This window comes from Archocentrus centrarchus, chromosome 23 (assembly GCF_007364275.1).
Source record: "Archocentrus centrarchus isolate MPI-CPG fArcCen1 chromosome 23, fArcCen1, whole genome shotgun sequence".
Taxonomy (NCBI): Eukaryota; Metazoa; Chordata; class Actinopteri; order Cichliformes; family Cichlidae; genus Archocentrus; species Archocentrus centrarchus.
The window spans coordinates 24,323,472-24,351,339 of record NC_044368.1 but is presented as its reverse complement, the minus strand read 5'-3'; the positions used below and the strand labels follow the sequence as shown (position 1 = coordinate 24,351,339).

The window sequence follows — 27,868 nt, the reverse complement described above, 5'->3', positions numbered from 1 at the left end:
TATGGCCAGGGAAAACCCCATGATTACAAATGTCATTAAAACTTGGCAGTGTTTGAAAAAATTATTTGGGATACAGCATACACTTTGCTGTCTTACATCGCTCATGAATAATCCAGACCTATCGGGGGGGGGGATAATGAAGCCAAATTTAAAAACTGGGAGGATTTAGGAATTCATAGTGTTTATGACCTTTGGGATAAAGGGAAATTTAAATCATTTGAAACCATAAAAACTCAATATAACTTACCCAAAACTGAATTCCATAAGTATCTTCAGGTTAGACACTATGTATATTCCGAAATGCACACGTATAGTCTACCTGAAGACTTTAACTTGGTTGAGAAAACACTTTTGGATAGTCAGAAACAAAACCACTTTGTCTCTAAGTTTTATTCAGTTCTACAACATCGTACTGATGACAGGTTATCAAATTTACGATTGTCTTGGGCAACACTTTTGAAAACAACAATAGACCCTAATGAATGGGAGGATATTATTTTACTGCCTTCTAAGATATTAATATGTAACAGATGTAAGGAGATACATCTCAGATACGATAACTTTGGAAAGGCTGAGGTTCTGTGTCAATGGGCTATATCATCTGTTCAAAGCAAAGTTTGGTATGGAGCTGAAACGAATGCAGATAAAGATTAAATCATATGTAGAATGACAATGCAAAAGGACCTATAAGTGATGCTATATGTTATCTGGTGTTTGTGTCATTGTAATGGATCTGCGTTTTCTTTATAAGTGTACAAGCTGGACTGTTAAATGACTAAAATGTTCAATAAAAAAACCATTAAAAAAAAAAAAAAAAAAAAAAAAGAAACCTAAGAGCTACTCCTCAGACTCTACAGGCCTCAGTTAGCATGTTAAATGTTAAAGTTCATGACAATACAATTAGAAAAGACAGAAAACGCATGGCTTGTGTGGAAGGGTTGTCTAGAGACAGCCTCTGAAAAAGAACAAAGCTGCATCTGAACAGACTAAAACCTCTGAACACTTCTGGAAGGACGTCCTCTGAACAGATGAGACCAGAGTGGAGCGTTCATTCTGAATAATAAACCTCTGTGTGAACTGAATTGTCTGTCAACTTTTTAGTTGTTTTGCATGGAAAAATCTTTTTGATTTAATTTGAAGCCTTATTTGAACTTTTGGACAGAGGCCATTTTTATTTATTTGCACATTTTATTTTCATTTAAAAATAAAATTTGTATTCACTTTAATATGCATTGTTTATTTGAGATTTATTGCGACGCTCACATTCATGTTAAAATACACTGGATTAGTTTTAAAATCGTATTTTTATGGGTGATTATTTTAACTGTGAGAAGAGAACAAGCTGATGTTAACAGGTGGGCAGGCTTGAACAGGTGAGGGAAGACTGAAATAGTCCTTGACTAATCGATAAAATAATTGACAGATTACTTGACTAGCAAAATAATCTTGCAGAGAGTATGGTGACTGTGGGCAGATGTGCTGTGAGAGTACGGTTCATGAATCTGTAATTTTGTGCATGAACTCGTCTGGTTCTTACTCTGTGTTCTTTCTCCAGGTTTTTACATTTCTGTGCAAATATTAGTGAATGAGGCCCATTGACTGTAATCCTGAGATACCCTGAACTTATTTTATCAAGTGTAATAGAGATGAAACTGCTTTGTGCAGCTGTTATTCTGTCTTCCTCTTCCTGCCTGGCAGATCCATATTCATCATCCTTTGTTACATGTATCAAGTATTCATCCTCTGCACGCGTCCAAACCGTCTCAGCCTCGCTTCTCTCACTTTGTCTTCGACCTGAGCTGTCCCTCCAGAAATGATTGAAAATCATCTTCAGCTCTGCCACCTGCAGCCTTTTTGTTAGCAGCACCGTCTCCAGAGCAGCCTTCTGTCACAAATCCCTCCACCCTGCCTGCACGCTCTTCTTTGGGTCATTCCACAGTAACTGGGACAAACAAAACGCTGGTAGATTCGAGATATTTAGCTGAGAATATTTTTTTAACTGCATAGAAGCCAAATTTCACAATTAAAAGTTGATTACAGCATTTTCTAACATCATAAATCATAAAAAATTAGCCTAAAGGCAAAAATCAGTCAGAGGGGACAACTGTTAGATGGCTGTAGTATTTCTTTTCTTTGTTGAAGTCTTCCATTCAGTAATAGGTAACACTGCACCGTGCATGTGCTAACATTACTTTCCATTAGTATTTGAATGTAGGACAGTAACACTGTATCCATGAAATGTCCCCTCTGTGACAAAATAAGGTAAAAATGGTTTTTAAATTCATAACCTCTTCTTACTTCAACCAGACATGAATAAATCTGACACCAAAACCTCAATAAATGTCACTGTGGGGAAAATAAATTACAGTCCAGACTGTCAAACTGTGACTATTTCATTATTGAGAAAGATATTATTATTTAATAATCCACTGTTTAATAATTACTGTCTTTTCATTAAGAATCCACATGAATTAAGCTATGTTAATTTCCCTTCATTTTGAGTGCAAGGCCATATGCTCATCAAAAGCAGTGCTCACCGTGTGCTTCTTGACCTCCTTAATTTATGCAGTAGTGACTGTACTCACAGTACAGTAACCCTCTGGGTATCACTTTTGACTGCTTTGGATGAAACCTTTATAGTCCACCTTAAAACCTGTTGATCTGCAGCACAGCCTCACATGTGTAATGTTATTTTGACATACTGTAAAGCACACTGGACCTAAAAATCACATAAAAACATAAAGTCTGAGTAGAAAAAAAGTTATTTTTTTCTTCTGTGAAAACCACAAACATGTTTAACAAACTATTTTTACAACTTAAAATATAAATCTAAGTAAAAGTCATGTACAAACATAACAACAACAAAGTTGTATATTTACATTAAAATGCAGACTGTGCTTCAGGCGTTTGTTGTACAACTATTTACAATCAGGTGTCAATAAATGCCACACAAACTGTTCCTGTCCTCCACAGGCAGAGGGCGCCATCACAGGCGAAACTCGCTGTAAATATCGCTGAGTGTCTCTCAGCTGTTCCTCAGCTTCACTGAACTGCAGCCGTGACGAGTCTGTCACACAGTGCAGGAAAATAAAGGCTTGTATTTGAGCGTGTGTAACACGTGTCCCTCCATGACGCTGCATATGGTTACACATTCAGCATTACTTCTTCATATCATGTTCTAACATATTAGTAAAATACTGTAACTGTAAATTTAAATCTCTAACTTATCTCATGGGAATATGTGCCACGTCACTCAAACCTGTAATATTTTGTGCAGGTAGGTGCTGGTCACAGACTATTAACCTTTATTACTGCAAATGATGCACCAGTAATCATTTTCAAAGCGTGCCCGTTCACCTCTCTGGCCTTTAAACTCGTCCATCATCACTGGTTCACTCATTCATTCACTGACCAGAGCAAACTCTGAACTCCGGTGGAGGTTCGGGCCTGAGAAGGCTGATCAAACCAGCTGGTTCCCTCAGGAGAGCGATACATTTGGGGCGGCTGTAGCTCCGGAGGCACAGCGGGTCACTGCTGGTTCGATCCCCGCACTGTGTGTCAGTGTTGCATAAAGCTCATGCATAGAAGAAAAGTCCAGTTACACCCAGTAAGTGGACTCAGGGCAGAATCAAACACAGACTTCTACAAAAGCCTGCACCACTGGGAGCTCCTGTTCCTCCTAACCCTCTCACACTCCTCTCTGCGTTGGCAGTAAATTAGGAATGAGGATTAAACTGATGAAACAACTCGCCACAGTAACCACAACGTTAACGACAGCGAGCAGAACCGTTCTCGGGCTCACAGGTGTTCTTGTAGTTTACCTGCTCCTTCACTGAGTTGTTGTGTTCACTCAGTTTCTCCATCAGGTCACCAACGCTCTTAGGACACATCAAGTCGGCGCCTTTCTCTTCCAGGAAATCCGCTACATGGTCCTGCAGTGTCCGTGAAGCCGCCGTCAAAGACTCGGTACCGTGTCCGGTCGTATGAGCAGCTTCCAAAGAGCATGTTGTCATTTCTCTCTTCGCCTGCTCTGGTATCGCTGCTAAGGCCGCCGCCATTTTAACTCTTCAGTCCAGTTCCTGGGGGGCGCTCGTTGATGTTTTTGGGTAACAGGGTTGTGCTCAGCCGTGGTTACACGTGTGCCACAGTTTTGTATTAAATCCTCGTCTATGCACCGTGTCACATAAAGCGACGTTGCTACACGCGTTTTACAATCTTACAAACCGTCTACTGTTTGCTTTTGTACGCCCCGTGCTTATTACTAACACGCGGAGCACACTGGCGGAGGAAACAAGCCCACCTTTATGTGAAAACGCTTACGTCAGAGTTTGGCGCAGTCTGCTACACGTCAGAACTTTGATTCACGTGCACAAAGAAGTAGCGGTATTTACGTTACGCGGAGTTTTACTTTGTAACACTGTAACCACACTGGCGCGTTTCCATACATCACGTCACTGTAATTGAACACGTGATCAAATGTTATGACTTTGCGAATAACTCAGAAGTAATCCGTGTGATCTTCAGCTGTGCTGTCTTCTCTGGATGGATGCACGCTCTAACGTGCACGATTATCCTCCTGTCCAAGGGTTAGTGTCATATCCATGTATCTTATGTTTGCTTTAAAACTGAAATAGGTAAAAAGGTCAAATTAAAAAGGTTCAAATCTGAACAGTTTAATCTACAGAAATACTGGAGCGCTATTAAAGGTACTTCCAGTACAGGGTTTTGCTTCAGCGAGGACATTCTGTGTTGGCTTTGCCACTTCATTATGGCCATTGAATACTAATATTTTCTCTGTATTATTGTAGGGTCTTTACCCACAATACAAAGCGCCTTGTGGCGACTGTTTGTCATGATTTGGCGCTATATAAATAAAATTGAATTGAGTGGTACAGGCAGAGATGAAGAAAGTAGAGATGACCTTCAGGAGTTTTCCGAAGGTTGTGTTGCACATTTAAAGAGGTCTCCTGTCATTGTTATGCTGATGAGGTTCAGCTGTATATTTCCTTTTCTCTGCAGAATGTTAAAAACTATTTATTCTTTAGAAGTGCTGCGGCGGTAAAGAGCTGGATGGCTGCTACCTTTCACTTAATACTGGGAAAACTGAAGCTCTTGTTTGTGCCCTGATAGCTTTGTTCCCACTGTGATAAATAATCTTGTTTTTCCTTATCATCACCGGTTCAGTCAAATGTCTGAAACCTAAGCGTTACAGTTGACCAAGCTCTTAGCTTTGACACACATGTTAATAGCCTTGTTCAGGGGTCGGTAACCCGCGGCTCCTTCAGGCTTAATGTGCGGCTCAGTGCGGCTCGCGGAAGTAAATTATAAGTATCCAATTGAAGTGCATTTTATTTTTGTCAGTTCGGTGTTTGTTGTAGTTTTAAATTGGAACATTATTGTGAGCTTGAAATATTAAAATAAAATCATTTTATTTATTTATTTTCGTTTCTCAATATATGCGTCACTACCGGCTTCCGCTAGTATTTGCGGCTGTCCGTGGAAACAAATGGCTCTTTCCGGATTACAGGTTGCCGACCCCTGGCCTTCTGCAATGCTGCTTGTTTCATTTATGAAATATTGCCCGCCTCAGACAAATGCTGTCCAAACCTGAACTGTCTCCTCTCGTTTGGACGACTGTAATTCACTGTACATCAGTCCCAGTAAATCATCTCTGGATCACCTGCAGTTGGTCCAAAATGCAGCTGTGAGGCTACTTAATGGATCCCCTAACTGGTCTCATGTGACACCTATTGTTGTCATTTCTGCACTGGCTCCCCATAAAGTTCAGATTCCAGTTTAAGATGTTGGTGATCACTTTCAGAGCTCTGCATGGTCAAATGCCTGCATACATTAGTGAGCTCTTACACCCGTATTTAGGTCTTCTGACCAGAATCTGTTGGTGGTTCCTCGCTCTAGAATAAAACTAAGGGAGCCGGTGCATTCAAGGTTGCAGCTGCTAAACTTCAGAATGCCCTACCATATCACCTGAGATCTGCAGACTCTGTTGAATGTTTTAAAGAGCAGCTCAGGGCTCATCTGTACAGGCTGGCTGTTAACTAGTGGTTTGTGTGTTTACTGTGTATCACTGTTTTCCTTTGATTGTTGTGAAGCACTTTGAGATTTTATCTAGAAAGGTGCTGTATAAATACATTTTACTTACTTACTTTGAAACCCCCAAAATAAAATCGTTATTGCAATATAGTGTCTGATATAATTCAAATATGAAAATGTATTTCTTGGTTTTCAGTTGTATCTAATCATGAAACATGTCCTCCATTTTAGTCTGATGGATGGAGGATCACACTGTCAGTGTGGAGCATGATGAGTCACTTTAATCAGCCTGACCCACTCTGTCATCATCACAGACAGAATAAAAGTTTGTTATCAAATATATCATTTCTTTTATGTCTGCTGTCATCATTTACACAACTTGAATCTCCATCAGATGAAGCTGAATCCTAATTTTACATTTGATTTATAAAATCTAATTATTGAGCCTGACGGACAAACTGCAGGAGACAGAGAGAGAAGATAAAACTGTGGAGAAACAGCTCAGACTGGGTTTACTGACCGACCTGTTAGAGACTGAGACAGCAGCAGACCCCGGGGGAGCTGACCTCAGGTCAGTTTGTTACTTAATAAAAACTGTTTTTGCTGCAGTTTATGATCATTTAATAAATGTAATTTATTGATGGAACAGCAGCCTCAATTCATTTTTTTAATTGAGAATTTCATTATTTCTGCCATTACTGGATAAAAATGATTTACAGAAAACCTGCTGTAATATTTCTGCTTTAATGTTTCTAATCTGATCCAAGATCAGCTTCTCTGATAGATGACGGCTCTCTGACAGCCACAGCAGAGATGTTTCACTGAGTCACTGTTAAAGGTCAGAGGTCAGTCACAGTTTCATGTTCTCAGAAATGTCTCAGCTTTATAGGTTTTAAATATTTCAGTTTGGGAGGATGAGACATTTTAATGAAAGAATGCAGATCGTGTCGGGAAAATGAATCCATTATGAACAGATCCAGACTGCATGAGCTGGAAAATGACTGGAGCCAGAGTTTTAGCAAAACCTGCTTCCTGGAATAGGATCCCAGAATCTTAAAATAAATAAAGTGATACAAATTTTAAGTCATATGACCCAGCATTAGTATATAGGCTATGCCTGAGTGATGATATATAACTTGGCCAGTTCTACATTATATGGACAAAAATATTGGGAAACATGTCTTAATCTTTAAATTCAGGTGTTCTCAGTCCCATTGCCAAAGGTGTATAAAAGCCAGCACCTGGCCGTACAGTCTGCCTTTGCAGACACTTGTAAACAATGGGTTGAGCTTGTCGTAATCAGCCGTGTGGCAGGCAAGACCAAATTCTGATCAGGCAGCTTTATTTCTGTTACAGGAACAGGAAAACACAGAGCCACGAGGGAGGACACGACAAGGAACAGCAGAAAACTGAGGGCTTAAAAACACACAGGAGGTGATGAGGGAGAAAGGAAACAGCTGGGGAACACGGGGCACAGGTGAGCAGACGCTGACTAATGAAACCAGGGAAACACAACCAAACACAAGGCACACGGGACCAGGGCCGGCAAAATCAGACAGGAAACGACTAACACAACAAAAAGACAGACTTGAAACATAGAGTACAGGGAAACCAACCAGAAACTATAAGAAAACATACAAACTCAAAACTGCAACAACCCATAATAACCTAGGAAACACTGGGATACATTAAATAGCAAAAGATGAAGAGAAGGTAAAGGTAGCGCCGGTAAAACGGCTGCATGCCCTCAGACACCTGTCCCCCCTGTTTGTCTCTGTGTTTGTATTTCTTGGATGGGTGTTCTGTTAACTGTAATTTCCCCATGGTGGGACTAATAAAGGTATTCGTATTTGAAGTGAGAACATGGGTCACAGGCCCGGGACCACGGCAGAGCTCACTGAGCTCTAACAGATACCACCGCCTACATATTTCACAGGTATTACTGCCAAATGAAAGCTTTTAGGAACCACTGCAACTCAGACACAAGCTAGCAGAGCACGTGACAGAGCGGGTCACTCAATAACTGCAAACCTCCTCTGGCATCAGCATCAGCATGAAAACGGCACCAGGAGCTTCACTTATCCTTCTCAGGCTTATTGGAGCACAGCCCAGCTATCACGGGGTCAGAGGCTTGGAAAAGCCATTTTAAAAATATATATTATTGACATTTTATGATTGATGATTAAATAAAAGCTAAAAAGAAGTCATAATTGATGTAAAAAGGTAGAATACTCTGTGCTGCACCACATATAGTGTTATATTAGTTCATTTATTTCTGTCTTTCCTACTGTGTTAGTGTTTTGAGAGTGTTGATTTTATATTCATTATGGCCATTGAATACCAATATTTCTTGATCTAATGCAGTAACATCCCTGTTTTATAGAGGCCAGAGGGTTCCATCAGATCCTCCACGATGAAAGAGCAAGCCCCCCCTGAACCCTGAGGAGCAGCTCTGAGGGGTCACTGTGCTGAGAAGGAGAGGATCCACTGCTTTGTTCAGCTGTGTGAGAGTGCAGGACTGAAGCAGCTGACTCCAAACCAGAGGAGAGCTCAACATGAGGACCAAACTACAGAAACTCCAGGCTCTAAAACAGCCCACAGACAGTTTCCTGTTAACAGTTTCATGATGATACTTTGTGCTGTTTACACTTGTGAAATATTCACTGTTGCTAAAATAAATCTTATTCGTGTCATTTGAAATGACGTGTCACCATATTTAGTGAAAGACCTCCAGCTGCTCTCTTAAAGCCCTCCTACAGGCTCAGACTCTGGTCCTACATCCACGTCAGGTTCTGTGCGTTATAATAATTATCTGTATGATCGGTTTCACTTTGTGCTCCGGCTGTTTCCTTTTTCTGCCATGACAGCAGCTGAGACCGGTTTGAATCTGGAGGTCCTGCTGACCTTTCATGGTCCTCACATTTAGATGAGGTCACACAAGATACCTAACAGCTAGTAACTGCCTGAACTAACCGTGAACTACAGTATGAACCTCTGTTAATACTCATAAATAACTGTCTCATTTATGATTGGTATAAATGTGCCTCTCATTACTTTTGTTAATCATTTACATATAGATCCATACAAATCCATAAACCAGACCCAAAATAACTAGTTTGTACTTGATGTAAAACTTTATTTCGATATAGCTAATCCATTATTTAAAAAGTATAAAAATGCTGTCATTAAACATGTTATATATGAGCTTATTAAGCATGACTAAAGTGTTGCTGAGGAATGAAATGAATTAAATATTTACTGATGCTTAATGTGTGCAGTTATTATAAAGTGATACTGTTATATTGCAGTGTATACGTGTACTTGTTTTGCACTGTTGGTGGTTAATTAAAGATAAGAAAATAAATACTGTATGTATCCCATATTTGGTGAAGCATTTTGTTACAGTAGGTGAAATAATTATCTTAATAACCACAAAATCATCTAAAACAGACTTTTAGATGACAGTGAATTGTTAAAATTAAAGATCATATTGTGATGATATTCTATTATAAAGGATTATTATTGCTAAAGTATTTAAGATGGTCCATCTCTGTGAGCAGAGCTCCATCAGTGCTCTGCTGCTTCTGTAGCTGTTCGCCTCAGACTGATAGAACAGCTCCAACATTTTGCTGCACAAACTGAAGAACCTCAGGTTCCTCGAGGAACCGAGCATCAAGCCTTTGTGTTGGTTTTCCACTTCAGCCTGTTGTCAGCGTGATGCCGAGGTACCACAGCTGCATCCTGTGCCAGGATAGATGAGGGCGATCATCATCAACCGGGTTTCACATTCAGCAGCAGGTCATTTCCCCCACACAGTATTTGTGTCGGGGGGCCTGAGCCAGACCTGTAGTGGAAGGCTGGAGACAGAGGAATTAGTGATGGTTGAAAACCTGGTTGGCAATAATGGGAATGAATGGTAGAAAACGGGAGGGTGTTAGCAGCAGTGAAGGGTTTCTAGGAAGGCTGGCTGAGAGTGGTTACCGGGCTGAATGGTGGAGAGTGGGCAGGCAGGCTGCTGTCTGTGGAGGAGGGCTGACAGAGAGAGAGCGAGGAAGCTGCAAGGAGTCGGCTCAGAGACGAGGCGAGAGGCGGGAGCAGAGCTGTGCAGAGTCAGAATCATCAACAGGTGAGGAACTCAGACCAAGGAATTACTCGAGAGCCGTGTTACCACCATGGAAGCTGGAACAATCTGGCAGCAAGCCACAGTCTCAGCCTGTCCTAAACACACAGCCAGCAATCCAGCCAATGAGCCACAGGTGTGAAAGGCCAGCCTGTGGAGGGAGGCTCCACCCGGGGGCGGAGAGAGAACGCAGCCTGCCCATCAGAGGAAAGAAAAACAAGCACTGCAGACGGCCAGTCCCATGACTGTGTGTCAGACAGTCCGTAATCCGTGAGATGGTGGATGTGTTTACTGACACACATTTGCTGCAGCAGTGGCTGGATCATGTTAGAGATGATGGTCCTCTCCGTGCAGGGATGAGCAGGGATGTCAAACTCATTTTACACTTCATATCACAGTGGGCTGTATGTGACAAACAGCCCACTGTGATATGAAGTGGACCAGACTCAGTTTTATTTATACTGTGGCACATCACAAAAACTGCCACCTCAAGGTGTGACCAGTGAAGCTGCCCTTTCTGTCAGTGCAAAGAAGTTTAACTATACAGTTAATCTGACACAGCTTCATATAAGTACACGTCTCAGTGTTTCTACATGATGATGATGATGATGATGATGCTCTAGTAAATGAAGCTCATCTGTCAGCATGACTCTGAAGTTTTAAGAAATAAATGTGTAAAACTGCAGAAAAAGTTCCGGTGGCTCATTGTCCACATGGTAATTATAAAACAGAAGGATACTTTGTAACACCCCCCCCCCCCCCCCCCCCTCCCCACCCCCCGAAAAGAAAGAATTTCTAAGGTAGGTAGTGAAAAACATTTAATTATTTTTCTATTACTTAATTACTTTGATGTAGTATGAAAGTAGCAAAAGCTGCAAAATGTGAGAAGATACAAAGTCCCAAACGGATCCTTCTGTCACATCTTCCGGTACAGCTGGTAATGTTGTGTCCAGCGGGACACGGTTAAACCCAACAGTGGAACCATGAAGGAACCAGAATACTGCATTAATACTTCTCATTGCGTGCAGTATAACCGGTGCGTTTAGCACCATCAGCTGATGACCCGTGTAAACAACGCAGCTGTCCATCACCACGAAACAAAAACAAACAAACATCACAAGCAAAAAAAAAACCTGTAAAACGTAACAAAGTTCATTAATAAGTAATAATAACTGAATAAGAAAATAATGAAACAATAGTAGTGCACTGTGAACGCCAAAGGTTAGCAGGACTTAAAAATGAAAGCTCGTCAGAATTTCAGTATTTTGATTCTATTTGAAATGCACCGTTTGACTACAATAAAACTCTGATTTTCTTGCACCTGTCCGAGCCGCTTATCCGGGGAAACACCGAGGCGTTCCCAGGCGAGGCCAGCCACCTTTGGGAGGAAGCTCATATCCAGCGTCTGTAAGTCTGATCTCGTTCTCTCTCTCTGCCCACAGCTCCTGACCACAGGTGAGGCCGCGGACGCATCGACGGGTAAATCCACAGCTGTGCTTTCACGCTCAGCTCGCTCCCTTTTTTTGGGCCATCACCTACAAACAGTTACAGAGTCATGAACGAGCCCCCAGCTCTGATTAATTAATTACCTGAAGTATTTTTTTTTGTCAAATCATGTAACAGACAAAAGCTGTAAGTGACGATCATTCCTAGAAACAGCTTCATGATGACGATGATGATGATGATACTTCATATACTTATATATGTTCAATGCACATATTAAACAAATATGTAGGACCGCTACATTTTTGCATTTGCGCAATATTTCTAAAATTAGAAACATCCTTTCTCAGAGTGATGCTGAAAAGCTCATTCATGCATTTATTACTTCTAGGCTGGACTATTGTAATTCATTATTATCAGGCTGTCCTAAAAGCTCCCTGAAAAGCCTTCAGCTGACCCAAACTGCTGCAGCTAGAGTACTGACAGGGACTAGAAAGAGAGAGCAGATTTCTCCCATATTGGCTTCTCTTCATTGGCTCCCTGTTAAATCTAGAATAGAATTTAAAATCCTTCTCCTCACCTACAAGGTCTTGAATAATCAGGCCCCATCTTATCTCAAAGACCTCATAGTACCATATCACCCCAACAGAGCACTTCGCTCTCAGACTGCTGGCTTACTTGTGGTTCCTAGGATACTTAAGAGTAGAATGGGAGGCAGAGCCTTCAGCTTTCAGGCGCCTCTTCTGTGGAACCAGCTTCCAGCTTGGATTCAGGAGACAGACACCCTCTCTATTTTTAAGATTAGGCTTAAAACTTTCCTTTATGATCAAGCTTATAGTTAGGGCTGGATCAGGTGACGCTGAACCATCCCTTAGTTATGCTGCTATAGGCCTAGTCTGCTGGGGGGTTCACATAATGCAATGTTTCTTTTCATTCACCTTATTTACTTTGTTTATACTCCACTCTGCATTTAATCATTAATTGTTATTAATCTCTGGCTCTCTTCCACAGCATGTCTTTTCTCTCCCCTCTGAGCAGATGACCCCCCCCTCCCTGAGCCTGGTCCTGCTGGAGGTTTCTTCCTGTTAAAAGGAGTTTTTCCTTCCCACTGTCACCAAGTGCTGCTCATAGTGGGTCGTTTTTGACTGTTGGGTTTTCTCTGTATTATTGTAGGGTCTTTACCCACAATACAAAGCGCCTTGAGGCGACAGTTTGTTGTGATTTGGCGCTATATAAATAAAATTGAATTGAACTGAATTGAATATATGATGATCCTGTAACATCCTGCAACATTTAGCTGCAGAAATCAAGGACAGATGAAAATCTTTTATAGATGATCCACTCTCACTGTTTTTCCTTCAGGTGCTCAGTTTAATGAAAACGGGCCAAATAAAAAAGAAAGTGGGAGTGAAATAAACTATTTAGATACAGCGTGTATGTGCCAGTGAAGAAGAAACAATATTAATAATATCTGAATGTATTTGGTGCAGTGTAACTAAGCCCTGTGACAAACGTGTCCACCCACGGACGGCTGCGTGGATGAAACTACAGATTCATTGACAACACGCGCTGTGAACTTTTACCCACCGCCTCCCGGTGCTCGGCAGAAAATCACTGCTAGTGTCTTTATCCTTGTGCGCGCCCCCGCATCTCCTTTAAGCGCGCACGGGATGGAAATATGCGCGCTGCGCACGGCGCCGCGCACTCCAGCCCATGCCTGTAGTAAACCAGAGCAGTAAAGCTCTCAACTAGACATGGCGGCGGATCCTAAGCCGGACTGGCTCTCTTGCCTTCCCTCTTCTTGGAGTTATGGGGTGACTCGGGATGGACGCATATTCTTCATCAAGTAAATATCACGTGGATGCACGGATTTATGGATACCCACTGCTTGTTTCTTCGACGCATTCTTCCTGTGTCTTTTTTCGGGTTCTGTGTTCACCTTTCCCTCCCCCGTTTTCTTTCACCAACAGCGAAGAAGCAAAGAGTACAACCTGGTTGCATCCAGTTACAGGAGAAGCTGTCATCACGGGGCACAGAAAAACCCCAGGTAATAGGATGTGTTTTTTTCTCCATTTCCTGCGAAAATACGTGCACACACGCACGCACGCACGCAAGCAGCGCCTAAGAAAGGTTATCTGCGCGTCACGATGGAAAAAAGGGGCGACAAGTTGCGGAGAGAGCCGTAAAAGACGACGAGGGGAGATCTGTTCTCTCTGCAGCAAAGCAACAGCCAGCCCCGCTCCTCTCCCCTCTCTGCTTTCCTCTGTCGGACCGTTACGCACGGCGTTCCCCTTGCCTCCCCCACCCCATTTGCTCCACCTGGACACTTTGCGACACACTTTTTAAAAGTTCTGTCACGTAGGCTTCAGCCGATTTCGGAGCGGATTCCCTGCAGTGACATCTGGTACATACCCCGCTGAAAGCCGCTTTGCTGCAGAAACCCAGTGTTTCCAGTCACCGCGGCTCGTTATAGAACAACGCAATGCGCCTCGCGCTTTCACACATGATATTCCAAAATAAATTACACATCTGCCGTGGGAGGAAGGGTTTGATGGGGTGGGAAATCACGAGTGCATGCAGATCAGCGGTGGATTCCTCTAGCTGGAGGCTGAGCAGGGTCGCACACAGAATGATTGAGTAATTCTGCAATGTCTGCTTTTGGGGTTGGGGAGGGGGGGGGGGGGGGGGGGGGGCGGAATGGTTTAAAAGGGCACAAACCAGATGAGATCTCTGTGCTCCAGACACTGCATTGCTGTTCAGGTGTATGAGTGTGTCTGTTTAATCTCTGTGCACAGCTGCTTATGTTCCTGCTGTCTTGTGTTGTTTGTCTTCCCCTCCCTGTCCTCACAGATTTACCAACAGGATGGGAGGAAGGATATACATTCGAGGGAGCTCGCTGCTTCATCAAGTGAGTTGGAATGTGTGGCGTGGAAAAAAAACATAGATGGAAAGAGAGTGATGGATGCAGAGAGGCAGTCTGAGTGTTGGGCTTTGTTTGGTTGGCTGGCTCTGAGAGCACCCGCCTCTCTGCCCTGTTGGAGGAATGCACAAATACCTGTTTACCTTCCCTGCAATATGCACACACATCATAACCTACACATGTAGAAAACTGCTGTGAATGAGTGAGTCTTGCTCTTCACCTCTGCCTCTGTGTGTCACTCTCACAAACACACTGACTCCAGTGGAGAAATTTACCCAGGAACAAGTCTCTGCTGTTAGTGGGGCACAAGTTTGACAAGCAAGTGTGACTCAGAGGCTGCTCTGCTGTGCTGAACAGGCTCTACTTGTTGGCGTGCTGTGTCTGTCGTGCATGTGTGTTGTTGTGTGTGTAACCGCTCCAGAGTAATAACTGACTCCAGCAACCTGTGCACACATGCACACATGCAGACATGCACATATTGTAGATTATCAAAAATGTCCTGCAGCTCTGAGCTCCTCACACACACACTTTGATTTATTCTACCTGCTTTCACACTGACTTTTACTGCTGTTGCTGGTGATATCTGTGGATGTTTTGAAAGCAGCAGCTGACACATACAGTGCACTATTATAGCCACTCTATAAATAAACCAAAGCCGCTGCTCATTTGTATGTATGAATGCATGCAGAGTGGATCCATACACGCCCTTAATACATGCACACGTAAACAGCTGCATGTGGTATGCGTCTCATGCATACACAGATAACTGTTAGTGCAGCCAGAGCATTTTAAGGCACTTGGGTTTAGAGCAGGACACAGAGAGTCATGAGGGTGTGTACATGCTGTTTGGATTGGGAACCTCCCCAATGAGCTGTACAATACAGCTGAATGCTGTGAAATTATTCATATGATAGGAAAGAAAAGAACGGGTATACATCCTTTAATTTTTTCTGGGGCTTGGCTCACATGTTTTCTGATTACTTCCTGAGTATTGAGAGGTATCAAGCTTTTCAAGGTGGCCAGACTGAAGTGTTTGTCTTAATCATAACTTGCCATGACAGGTGTTACTGATAATTTTAATATGAGTGCTGCATTGGCACCAGCATACTCTGCCCAAAGACTAGCTTTGCTTTGAGTTCACTGCTCGTGTATCACAATATACTGTAGTTTACCACTGAGAGCATCTGCAGAACACTGAAACCAAACAGTTAAACAGCTGAGTGGCAGTTCCCCCTGTGACTTGCTCACACACAGTGGACAATGGAGAGCATCAGGCTGGGGCTGCAGGCCCTGTGGGGATTTGTGAGGATTATGGTGGGCCACATTAAATGTGAATGATGTTAACTGTGGTTCAGTGATCAGATACATAGACAGATATTTTATTGATCTCATGAGGGAAATGATTGAATCACTGGTACAGGTCAGAAATGAACTTCCCAGCATCTCATTCCATCTCATCACTCACTGTATGCAGATATGCAGCTAGGCTCACACAGCTCCTGTGTTCTGTCCCTCCTTCACATCATCGTGGATGATGGACCCTGTCCCCTCTCCTCGCTCTCCTTAACTTTATTGGCAGAAACCCTTCCTTGCTGTAAATCCTCTGGACAGTTTCACGTGCTTTTCTGCAGTGGACTCAGATGGACATCACGCTGACTTGGTGCTAGATAGCCGGCAGGGCAGCGTCAGTTTAACGTGGTACTACTGTGATTCAGACCTTTGTGTTGTCACAGGCAGCTCCCAGAAAGGTTCAGGTGGTGGAGAATGTGTGAAAGCTGGTGCAGTTCTTCCTGTGCATGAAACACAAACACCAACTGTTGCACCCAAAGACCCGCCCAGCTCGGCTCAAGCCAAGCTATGCTTTTACTTGATTTAAAGCCATACTGATGCTTTATTTAGCAGGGCAGCAGACTGTGTGCAGTAGTACACCCATATTCACATCATGTTACTCCACTGACTTGAAATCTCTGGCTCACAACACGTTTCCCGGATGTGACGGGCTGAACGATGCTGACAAACTGAAACTAACTTCTCTAACTGGTGGGTGCTCTCATAACTGAACAGTGTGAGTTTATCTCGTTAGTGGACAAAGTAAATACTGATCACAGGATGAAACTGATCACATATGCTTACTTGGATATTACTCTTGAAACTGCAGCCTCTGGTCTTCTAGTATTGACTGACTCAGCCGCAGGCTGAGATTCATGCTGCCACATTCACAGTGTTGAATACAATGAGAAGCATTTGACACAGAACAATTAGGCCTCATAGTTGCACTAAAGACTGCATCATCACCACTTCTTCAAATCCCTCACATTCCTCCCAAATTCCTGCTCGGTCACTTATCTATCAGTCCATTATTGGACGCGCAGCCCCACAGCTCACTCCACATCCGCGGTGTTGAAGGACATTTCTGCTGTCTGAGTGTGTAATGGTCGGTGGTTAGTCCCCAGGCTGGGCTTTCAGGGTCAGGATCAAACATCTCTTGCTTTGTTTGATCTCCAGGTTTCCATTTTGAATGTGTTTATATTCTCAGAATTATTCTTATAAACCTGAGTTGCAGGCATGTTGGGTTACCTGGGGGCAAACCCCCTCCCGTGCAGGAGAGACGGCCTGCTAAGCAGTTCAGAACCACAGTCACTGAAAAACAGAGCGTGCAAAGCTCCAGTGGAACATGAGGCATCTCTGGCCTTTTGTCTCTGCTGTGTCAGGGTGAACTGAAGAGTGGCTGCAGGTTCAGTTGGGTAGTTACATGTTTCTCATTTAGATTCACATCAGTGTTCAAGGCTGCAAATATCTTTCAATCCTTTTCTTTAACTATCAACGTTTTGAAGTCCTACCGAGGTCTTTAAATCTGCCCGGCTAACTAATGGCTCCTGCATTCACCCATCAAACGTAATAGGTTTCCATGATGCAATAGAAACACTGTCACATTACACAACCTGCCTGAGAACCGCTGCAGAAACATTCCCCGGACGACCTTATGGAGAACTCGGCTGTCACAGTCAGATTTCTACTGGAGGAACCAGCATCCCTGAAAAGCCTCCTGCTAAGGGGACCGTTTCAGTGTGAGGCAGCTACAAACAGACGTTTCTTCTTTAGTGACCTGCACTTTTTAGGATGGAGGACAAATAATGAGATTCAGGCTTTCTTGATCATTTATACAAAGGTCTCCAGAGTGAACTTTTGATATATCAGTGGACTAAATTCTTACCAAGGCTTGGAGTTGTTGTAGGATCAGAAATCTCAGTGCTTTGAGTGACAGGCTGAGATACATGTCAGCCAAGTCTTTCTTTAACCTAGCCTTCCTAAAGGAATGATACTGGACCCTGAACTTTTTAGATTTGTGTGTTTGCAACAGGAAAGCATCGTTGTAGAGTCGCCATGGCCGGGACGTTTGACGGCACGTACACCCCATAAAATATAGGCTTGACAGTACTGAGGCACTGAACATTAATTACACTGAGGTCTTTATGTTTTTGTTCATTCATGCTTATTTTTTTGGTTTCACCCACCCTTGGCTGGCTCTGATGTGGTACTGATGGCATGTGCAGTCTGGGCAATAATCGTCCAATTTTGACTAATTTTGATTTTACCTTTTATATTTCACCTTAAAAACTGTTTACCTCGCCTTACTTCATCTGTGTGACTGTACAGTTTATTTGTTTTTTTCATTTTTGCCTACTGTATCAACACATTGGATCTAAAATGAGACAAAAACATAAAATCAGTGTAGAAAAAAGCTAGATTTCTTTTATTGTGAAAACAACATGTTTACAATTTTTATAACCTAAAATGCAAATTTAAATTGTAAATTTCAAAACCTTATGTAATAATTTAGCAAACTACAAAGTTATATACAACTATTAACAGTAAAGTGCAGGTGATGCATTGCCTTCTGATAGTGTAACCCCCTCTCTTTGTTACCATACTGCTCCTCGTGCCTGTTCATCATTTAAAGGATCAGCCGTCCTGGTTGGTTTCAATGCTGGTCACAGTAGGGCTCTGTAATAGTCTTTCAGAGGGAACTTAACATAGTCTTGGTATTCAAACCCACAACCTTTTGTTCCAAAGATGGTAATGTTGCCACTACACTATCTAGCTGTTATATGTACACTCCTCTTCAAAAGTATTGGCCAGTCACTTTATTTTTGCTGCAGCCTGAAAACAGTTGTGTTTGACATACAAAATCAATATGAGACAAAGATCAACATCTCAGTTTTTATTTCCAGGTATTTTCATCTTGATCTGATACACGGTTTAGAAGATGGCACCTTTGAAAATAGTATCAAATATTTTTCTGGGTATTGCAATAAGATTTTGAATTCCAGTCTACTGCAGCCCTAGCATATTAGATTTGTATTTCTGCCACCTGGCTGTTGTACTGACAGTTTCTTTTCCACATATTTGGAGGTGAAGTCCAAAAGTCTGACTCCTTTAGTGAAGACACTTTGTCATTGTTCTGAATTTATTACATATTTGTTTTCTTTTTCCAGCGTTGAAAGCAGAGGCAGTACATGGAGACTTGTTGCAGTGGATCACATGACCTCATGAAGGCAGTAACCCTGGTTGAAAGTTTTTTTTCTTTCAGAAAGCTTCTTGGACTGGTTCTTATAGCGCTGTTCATCTCTAGCTGAGCACTCAAAGCACTTGATACAACACATATACATTCACCCATTCACACACGTTCACACTCTGAACACGGCGGGAGAAACTTGGGGTTCAGTATCTTGCTCAAGGATACTTTGGCATGCAGACTGGCGCAGCTGGGACTCGAACCACCAAACTTCTGATTAGTAGATGACCTGCTCGACCTTCAGTCACCATATTAGGTGTCATATTAGGAGTTATTGTCACTCTCACTGCTCAAGTGTATCTGTGATTGCTTAGTGGGGTTGAGGTCAAGCAAGTGTGGATTTAAGCCCAGGGAAGTCAGTACTCCTCGGTCCACAGGTATTTGGCACTGTTTCTCTTCCTGAAGTGGTCTTGAGATGCTACTTGTTCCTGAGACCACCACTAAACAACCTTTTCCTGACAGGACTTTTGCAGATTGGAGTGAACGTAGCTTGATGATCTTCTGGTGGTCCTCTCAGTTTTGATATGCCTGATCCAGCTTTGGAAATAACTAATTCAGGTTTTAAGAGCTTCATGCATTGCCCTTAGAAACCTTCAGTTTAGCTGTCATTTAACTCTGATGAAGACCTTTGCATTGCTTAATCACATTTCTAACAGGTGAACAATGACTACAGGTTCACCAGATCCACTGAACACTGCTGCAGTGGAAGGAAACATCAGCTGTACAAACCAGAGTTAGTATGGTTGATGCCACTAACCTGCTTTAGTTTGATTAAACTTGGCTTGGCTTTTAAGCTAAGCTAACTTAATGCCAAGCTGGGTTAACATTATATGTGGGATATGATCAGACACCTTAAGACACTTGTGTGATTACAGAGTAGGTCTTTTGGGTTATGTTTAAAAAAATGTGGCTTTAATGAACTCAGAGGGTCAAGTATGGCGTATGTGATACTCTAATTCTACGTTGGATACTTTAGAAATCTGAAATCACAAGTTCACAGTCACAATTCTGAATGAGTGAATTACACAGCAGGCAGATGACTCCACTCTTTACAGGGCCTGTACCACTGCTGGGTGGCTGTGGCTCAGGAGGCAGAGCGGGTCATCTACTAACTGGAAGGTTGGTGGTTCAATCCCTGGCTCCTCCAGGCTGCATGCCAAAGTATCCTTGGACAAGATACTGAAGCCCAAGTTGCTCTCTGACGCAACTGTGTGAAAGATATGTGGCTTATGTGATACTGATTCATGGGTGAATGTTGTATAAAGCTCTCTATGAGAACCAGTCCGTTTACTGCTTCAGGTGTTACCATTCTGTCTGAATGTGTCGCAGACAACTGCAACTTTTTAATTTTTGAAAAATGAAATGGAAAATGGCCGTTAATTTCCAAAGAAATGACACTGCATTCCTTTCCTACCTGCACACACTCACAAGCATGTGAATAACAAGGTCATATTTGTGGTACCTGCTAGGCCTCTGTGACTAGCTAAAAAACGTACTGCACATAGCAACAAGTTGTGAGAAAGGTCAGACTCCAAATGTGTGCGCACACAAACACTCACACTGCTGTCTCCTCCTCTCCTCTAGTCTGGAACATAAATCAGGCCTCTGAATCTTATTGTGTCTAATGTTATTGCCTTTACCAGCTCCTCGTGTGTGTGTGTGTGTGTGTGTGTGTGTCAGTCACACTGCTTGGCTATTGGAATCCTGAAAATATTTAATTGGATTTGATTAAGTTCCCAAGCTATTAGGCTGCTATAGGTACCAAGTGACTCGTTGTTGCTCTGAGGCACACAGCTTATCATGCACATACCTCCCATTCATCAGCTGCTATATTTGCAGAGCACTGGTTTTAATCCTGGCCTCACTCTGTGGCACTAGGGCTGAGTTATACATCCTTAAACTCAGATTTCATTTTCTTGAACAACATTTCAAGATAATTTGCAATAATATGTGTGACGATATAGAATTAAAAATACTGAATGTTTTATTGATGCTCACATCAGGCAGCAGCATTTATAAATGCAAGTAAAGCATTTTCCTTCATTTCCAATGAGTTACTGTCATTGAAGACACACCCCCTAATTCAAAGGGTGAGTCTACTGAAACAAGTTGCCAGCAGCAGCATTATAGTAGTAGTGACACAGCATAAAAGTGGCCTAGGTAGTGTTTTCCCTGGAAAAGGATCACCTAACTGCTCAACACTTTTTTGGGTGGAGCTTTGTTACCTGCTTTCCCACCAACATCAGTATTTTCCATCCACTGTTTGTTCTTCCTGTCATGGAGTGCAGATAGTGAGTGCTCCAGCCATGATTGGTGGAGTCACTGTTTACTTTTGTTCAAATAATTTAATAATTTTGACCTCTCTCAACAACATGCCTGTTGGTGGATTCCACCTTTGGTTGTTACCTACACTCACCTCTGCTTCTGGCTGTCAGAAAATAGCCCAACTGGATAGTAGGATTTCCAATCTCTACCAAATCCAGAGCCGACCACCCATAGAGCCAGTCGAGTTCCCGGGATGGTTCCCCGTCCAGCAGCCAGTGGACGTCTCCGGTACTCCACCTTGAGGCCAACCAGCTCGGAGCCCACGAAACTTCAGATGCAGCAGGTGACCCTCATTATGGGTGACTCTATAATTCGAAGTGTTAAAACAAGTTCAGGTATAACCCGCTGGTTCCTGGGAGCCGCTGTCCAAGACATAGAAGACAAAGCTGCAGAAATTCTTGTGAAGGCATTACAAAAGTCGTTGCATATGCAGGAGTGAACAACATCTGCAAAGAGCAATCAGAGCTACTCAAAAAAGAGTTTGAACACTCAGGATTTATCTTTGAGCCCTCCCTCTGTGGGTCAGCAGAGGTTATTTTGCTACAGGCTGATATTCCACCGTACCTGTTACCACACTGACAAACTAGTGTTTTGGCTGTGCCTCATTGAAAAGTCAGTAGTGGACAAGTGTTGTGGGTTTGAGCTATTTTATTTAGTGGAGTGCAGCTGTGGCACGGCTAGCTTCATGTCATTCTTCATTATGTATCCAGTAGTGAGGCAAAGGAGGCTTTTCTGGGCTCTGATCATGTCAGTGACAACAGCAGAGCAACAGCAATTACTGTGTGTTAGGTGTACTAGAGAACATAAGCTGGTTGGAGGTAAGAGTCAGGAACCAGGAAGAGCTTGATTTCTTGGCTTTAGGTGACTGCATGATTGTCAGCCCGCTTCAATGAACCTACGTGAAATCGTGTAGCTTGACTAAATATGGCAAGAACTTTGATTTGTCAGGCTAAAGGCCGACCCCTCATCTGGTCACAATGCAATACATGTTTTGAGATGTAGTCTACTAGCAGACTGATCTCAGAGGGGCTGACTGCCTGAGCCCAGATTTGACAACACATTACTGCAGTGCAGCAACTACACCTGCACCTGCACCTGCAGCCTTCTATCGCTGACTGGACATCGTGTAGCCTGATCTCTCAAGAATATTCTAAAAATGGTCCTAAAAATGAGGTGATGGGGATCACTCACTTGTTGATTTGAACCTTTTCACCTTGGTTCAAAGATTGATAGATAATTACTTTGTGGTTATTTGGTTGTAAAACGGTTCAGATTTACTTCATTACTACCTGTTACTGCAAATGTCAGACGCATGATGTTCAACTCTGTTTAGTGTTGGTTGTCAAAGCCTTTTACATTTTACTTCAGTATGAGTCTAGCCTCTCCAATAACTACCCAAGGTTATTGGCTCAGCAGCCTGTCAGGTTACAGCGAGCTGACAGTCAGTGACAACCTGCAGCTTCACTCAGTCAGTTTATGGGTTCATACATGAACTACAAACCTCTGCTGCTTTCTGTATGTGTATGCGTTACCCATGACAGTGCATATATGCATTTTGGCTTTGTGGTTCTTCTTTCAGAGGATCTTCCTTTCGGGTATTCCAAATGTGTGAAAATGAGATCAAGAATGGGTGACTGTCCTGGACTTCACCTTATGGTTAATATATTGTCAGTTCACAGTATTTAATCATACAGCTGTTTTGAGTGCTCCAATGATGTGGTAATGGTAGTAATTTGCTTCACTTCCTGCTGTCCACCTTCTATTCCATAAATATGTCCACAGTGTGGCCTTGCTGCAGTCATCCCTTCCTGTTGGATACATATTGCATTGTGGCTTCTTTTTGCTTCTGATGGCTCAGGCAGTTTCCCAGTGTTCTTTCTGTGGTGCTCACTTTGCTCTGCTGCTATGAAGCATCTTCTCTTCTTTTTTGGTAGCTTGTTTTAAATTCTACTGAATGTGTTTTGGTAAATATGCAAGATACAGATACTGATGCTGCACATAAATGAGACTCTGTGTTAGAGAGTCATACATCTGTAACCCTCTCAGCACGATGGGCCACCATCGACACAGAGCTCCCACCACCACCACACACACACACACACACACACACACACACACACACACACACACACACACACGGTGTAGAGTTCAGTGGAGGTGTGGAAAAATGGCACACTTCAGACCTGTTAATGGGTTAATAAAGGAAATGAGAGGGTTAATAAGGTCACAGTGACATCCTGGCCAGTTTGCAGTCTGACATGGAGCTGACCTCTGACCCACTGTAGTTCAGCAGCTAACAAAGTTCTGCTCTGGGGAATGGTTAGTTAGCCTTAAGCTTGTGGAAATGAGAGAAACTGAGAGGTTATCATAACCTCAGTGAGCTGCAGAGCCTCACCATCAGCCTCTGTTAGCACTCACATGGATAAATAAAAATGAGGAGGGAAGGATGGACGAAGGAGCTGACACTGAGAAGAGGAGGGGTTGGAGTAATGTCTGACCACTGCCAGTTTTTTCTTCTATTTTCAGTGAGTGCATATCTCTCTGTCTTTCTCCTCTTGTGTGTGTGTGTGTGTGTGTGTCTTTGGTTCGACTTGGCAGATGCTCAGTGCTTTGGGAATGCCACAAAATAAACAGTTAGAGTAACACAAACAAACGCTCCCTGCTCCCCTCCCACCAGAAAGCACAGCTTCATGCTCTGAGTGCAGCAGCAGCTGATTCGCAGTGAAACTTGGTGACGGTGTGCCGTTCTCTCTGAGGTCTGTGTTCCTCGTGTGAGCTACACTGCTTTAGATTTGCATGTAATTACAGTGCAAATTAATCTTGTGAACTCATCAGTGTTACACGTGTACCTACAAACAAGCAACCAGTCTTACCAACTAGTCGAGTCCCTACATGTGATATTTTATCCTGTCGTGGTGTTTTAGTCAATATCTCACTGTGATTTATTATTTTTTTGTAGACAGGTATGATGACAGTATTTGTTTGTGATAGTAAATACTTAATAAAGTGAATTTTTCTGGAAAATTGGATGAACTAGTATTTTTCCGTCCTCTGTGTGTGTGTGGAGGTTCTCAGTCATCCAGGTCATGGTAGTCTCTGAGTTCCTCCTCTCATCCAAAGGCTTCTTCAGCTCTGCCCAGAGTCCAGAAACTCCATCCATCCGTTTTCTGCCTCTTATCCAGGACAGGGGGGCTGGAGCCTATCCCAGCTGCCCCAGGGCGAGAGGCAGCATACACCCTGGACAGGTCACAGTCAGTCACAGACCAGCAACCATTCACACTCACAGTTCATACCTATTGTTTTCTTACCTAGTAACTTTATTTCAGCACATTTGAAGACTGAGTAATTCATATTTAGATCAAGTACCAGTGATTAAACCTGTATGCACAGCTATTCTCAGCATTCTGGAAAAAAGTACAAACACACTCACACGCACTGTGTTTGTATTTGCTGTTTGGTGCTAGGCAGGTTATGTAAAGCACCTGCTGGAACCACTGTTGATTTAAACATTAAAGTGGAAAAAGCAACAACAGCTCCAAAGCAGCCAAGCATTCATGCTCCAAACGTCTGAAACTCTGCTGCAGGGGTACAGCAGCAGCTCTGCAGACAGCTCTGTGCAGCTGGACTGCAGAGCTGCTGAGTTTCGCCTGCTGTTGAAGCTCTAAAGAAGTAATATTTATTATACATAACTGTGTACAGCATCTGTGTTTCTTGCATATAGACTTGCACAACTGCATGTCTGTTCCCATAAGTATCATGGAGCCGTTAGGAGAACCCGGCAGCACGTAGGGACACGTTCATGTGTGCAGAACCTGTTTTCAGAGCCACGTGTGGGGTGGGGGAGCAGCAGTACCTGCTTTGCTTCCTCACGTCAGCATTTCACACTCTCAGTGTTTGCATGTAGTTTGAAACAAACTGCTTAAACAAAGACAGAAAACATTTCATAGAAGAGACTAACACTCAGGACTTGTCACAATGCTGAATTCCTCACTGATACCCAGGAAACACGGCTCTATACCATGTGAAAAAAATGACAAAAAGTTAAAGGGCATTATTTATTTATTTTCATAAAGACTACAACAACACAAACAATAACAATGACAAAACTGTTTTATGTAGTTTTACAAAAACCCTCCGACTGTAAGGTATATATGACAAATATGTTAAGGTTACCTTAAGCAGTGCAAGAAATGTAAAGATCAAATGGAGTTGTGATGGAAGCTGCTGTCAGACTTCTCTCTGTGACTTTATGAGAAATATAATACTTTTTAGACACACCTAAGTGTGTTGTCCTGTTACACTGACACTGTTAGCAGGCAGGAGCGATGACGTTTGCTGCCTAGCTCTTTCAGTAACATCATCGGGTTAGGTGAGGTAGGCGCTGTCTACCTTGAGTCATTTACAAAGATCCATTTTGGAGATATTTAGTTTAAAGCAGCGAAACGTCACAGTCAAGGGGCAGGAGCTGTGACACGGTGCTCAGCTCAAGGCTTCTTCAGATTATCATATTCTTTGCGAGGCATTTAAGCTTATTAAAAACCAAACATATGAGTGGGCTGGATCAGCACTGACTATGGACTCTGGATCCAGTCTCTGGCTTTCTAAAGCTTCCACTTGTTTTCTTCTCATGGTGTGATTGTCACCGTGTCCCCAGACCAAGGTAACGGACACTGGATTCTGCTCCTGTTGTGTTAGTGACACAATGAAAGCCTTGAATAACCAGACGGTGCAAAGCTTTGAAGCTTTGAGGCTGAGAGACGAAGCTGTTTGACAGCATGTTGGACAACAGCAGCGTACCAGCAGAGGCAAGACTCAGCGGGCTGGAAGAGGTCGATTTTCTGGCTTTAGTTGACTGCAAAATGTAACGAGCTGTCGTCCCACTTCGATGGTGCAAAATTCCTTAGCCTGGCTAAATACGGCAGGTACTTTGATTTTTGTCAGGCTGAAGGCTGACGGTATAGTTCCCATATGGTGAGGAACAAATCACCTCTTCTAGCTGATCTGTTCTGAACCCCTTAATAATAATGTGAGGTCGTTGGTTGTTGCTACAGTTTAACTGTTAGTTTTAGCTCAGCTGTTTCAAAGACAACGTTGAGCTATCGTCAGCACCTCTGTGCCACAGAAACGTTAATGTTGGCCAGACTTCGAGAATGACGTGACCTAAAATGTTCAAATTCACACCACAGATGCATCTGTGACCTAAAGGTAAAGGTCACCACCTTAACGATAAAAGATGACTAATGATAACTAGTTAAACAGCTAATGCTGATGTGTGTACCGGCCAGGTTAACTCGATGAGGAGCAGTTAGGGAACCGTCAGTCGAGTACGGGTCCGCCAACAAAAACCACTGAACGTGGACAGGGACCTTCTGACTTACACTTCTCTGAACATGTGACCTGGTGACAGTCACTGTAGCCTGGTTAAGTTCGTCCTAGCACCTAGGCTCACTTTGAAACTTAGTCCCGTACGGGTTAAATAGTGTCCAGTGAGTTCTGCTAATGACTGTAAATGAGATGGACCTGGAGATATCATGGGACTTGAGCTTTGATTAAATGTGATTCCAAAATCACTTTTCCAGACAGTTTTAAATTATGTTTAAATCATAGTCAAGGTTACATTATAGAAATGAATACATTTAGTAATTAAGTTTTCCATTTTAGCTATTAGCCACGGTTGAGTGATCTTAATGATAAGTTGTGACTGAGGTTTATAAAATTAATGGGCTGATGTTGCTGCTGCCAACAGGGGCTTTAGTACACTGCTATCACAACATGAAATGTTTACAGTAATTTAGCCCTGCTGTCTGTCAGCCAGTTAACAGTTAAATAGACATTGTGCAGTGTTACACAGCAGCTGCTTTGTTGTTTTCCAGCTTAAATAATAGAAGCAAAGACTGGTGAGCTAACGGTGTCTGAGTGAAGGAGAGACGCCTAATTAAAATGTCTGTACCGAGGATTGTGTTCATACAGGTCACAGTGAGAGGAACGTGTACTAAAGGCTTCACAATTCCTGACTCATAATTAGGGCCCGAGCACAACCTGTGCAAAGGCCCTAATGTATCTGCTTTTGATTATTTAGGCAAATGAATTGCTTTTTTGAGGGCCTAAACATGCTCAAAACTCATGAGGTTTTGTAAACATGTCAGGAAAATGTAAGTATTTTAATGGTTCCAGGCATGGCCCTTTCAAAATGGCTCTACAGCGCCACCTTTAGTTTAATTCCCACTGCTGTGTTTCACGTACATGTATGAAATTTGGTACACATATGTAACATGTCCAGACGAACAAAAAAAGACCCCACGGTCCAATGGCCTAAACCCAATAGGAAGTCCGCCATTTTGAATTAAATGGGTGATTTTAGCGATTTCCTGCCCTCATACTTTCTCTGTTAACTCAGAGATTTTGGATGTTATCAACTTCATATTTGTTTTGT

At 42.7% G+C, this 27,868-nt stretch overlaps 2 protein-coding genes and 1 long non-coding RNA gene across 6 annotated transcripts in view; 2 read left to right on the top strand and 1 right to left on the bottom strand.

The window, feature by feature from the left end:
• Window positions 1-4,226, bottom strand: part of rint1 (RAD50 interactor 1) — a 51,183-nt gene extending 46,957 nt beyond the window's left edge. The window contains exon 1 of the mRNA XM_030720674.1: window positions 3,822-4,226. Within this exon, the coding sequence (XP_030576534.1) occupies window positions 3,822-4,058 (237 nt within the window). The 5' untranslated portion in view covers window positions 4,059-4,226. The remainder of the gene's footprint in view (window positions 1-3,821) is intronic.
• A 134-nt stretch (window positions 4,227-4,360) lies between these two features.
• On the top strand, window positions 4,361-9,282 carry LOC115773756 (uncharacterized). The gene is made up of 3 exons (XR_004019121.1): window positions 4,361-4,586; window positions 7,408-7,528; window positions 8,435-9,282. It is a non-coding gene; the product is annotated as an uncharacterized LOC115773756 (long non-coding RNA).
• Window positions 9,283-13,324: 4,042 nt separating this feature from the next.
• Window positions 13,325-27,868, top strand: part of LOC115773249 (pleckstrin homology domain-containing family A member 5-like) — a 242,653-nt gene continuing 228,109 nt past the window's right edge. For all 4 annotated transcript variants that reach the window (XM_030719832.1, XM_030719831.1, XM_030719830.1 and 1 more), the window contains exons 1-3: window positions 13,325-13,460; window positions 13,585-13,661; window positions 14,465-14,522. In XM_030719832.1, coding sequence (XP_030575692.1) covers window positions 13,369-13,460; window positions 13,585-13,661; window positions 14,465-14,522 — 227 coding nt within the window. In that variant the 5' untranslated portion in view covers window positions 13,325-13,368. The remainder of the gene's footprint in view (window positions 13,461-13,584; window positions 13,662-14,464; window positions 14,523-27,868) is intronic.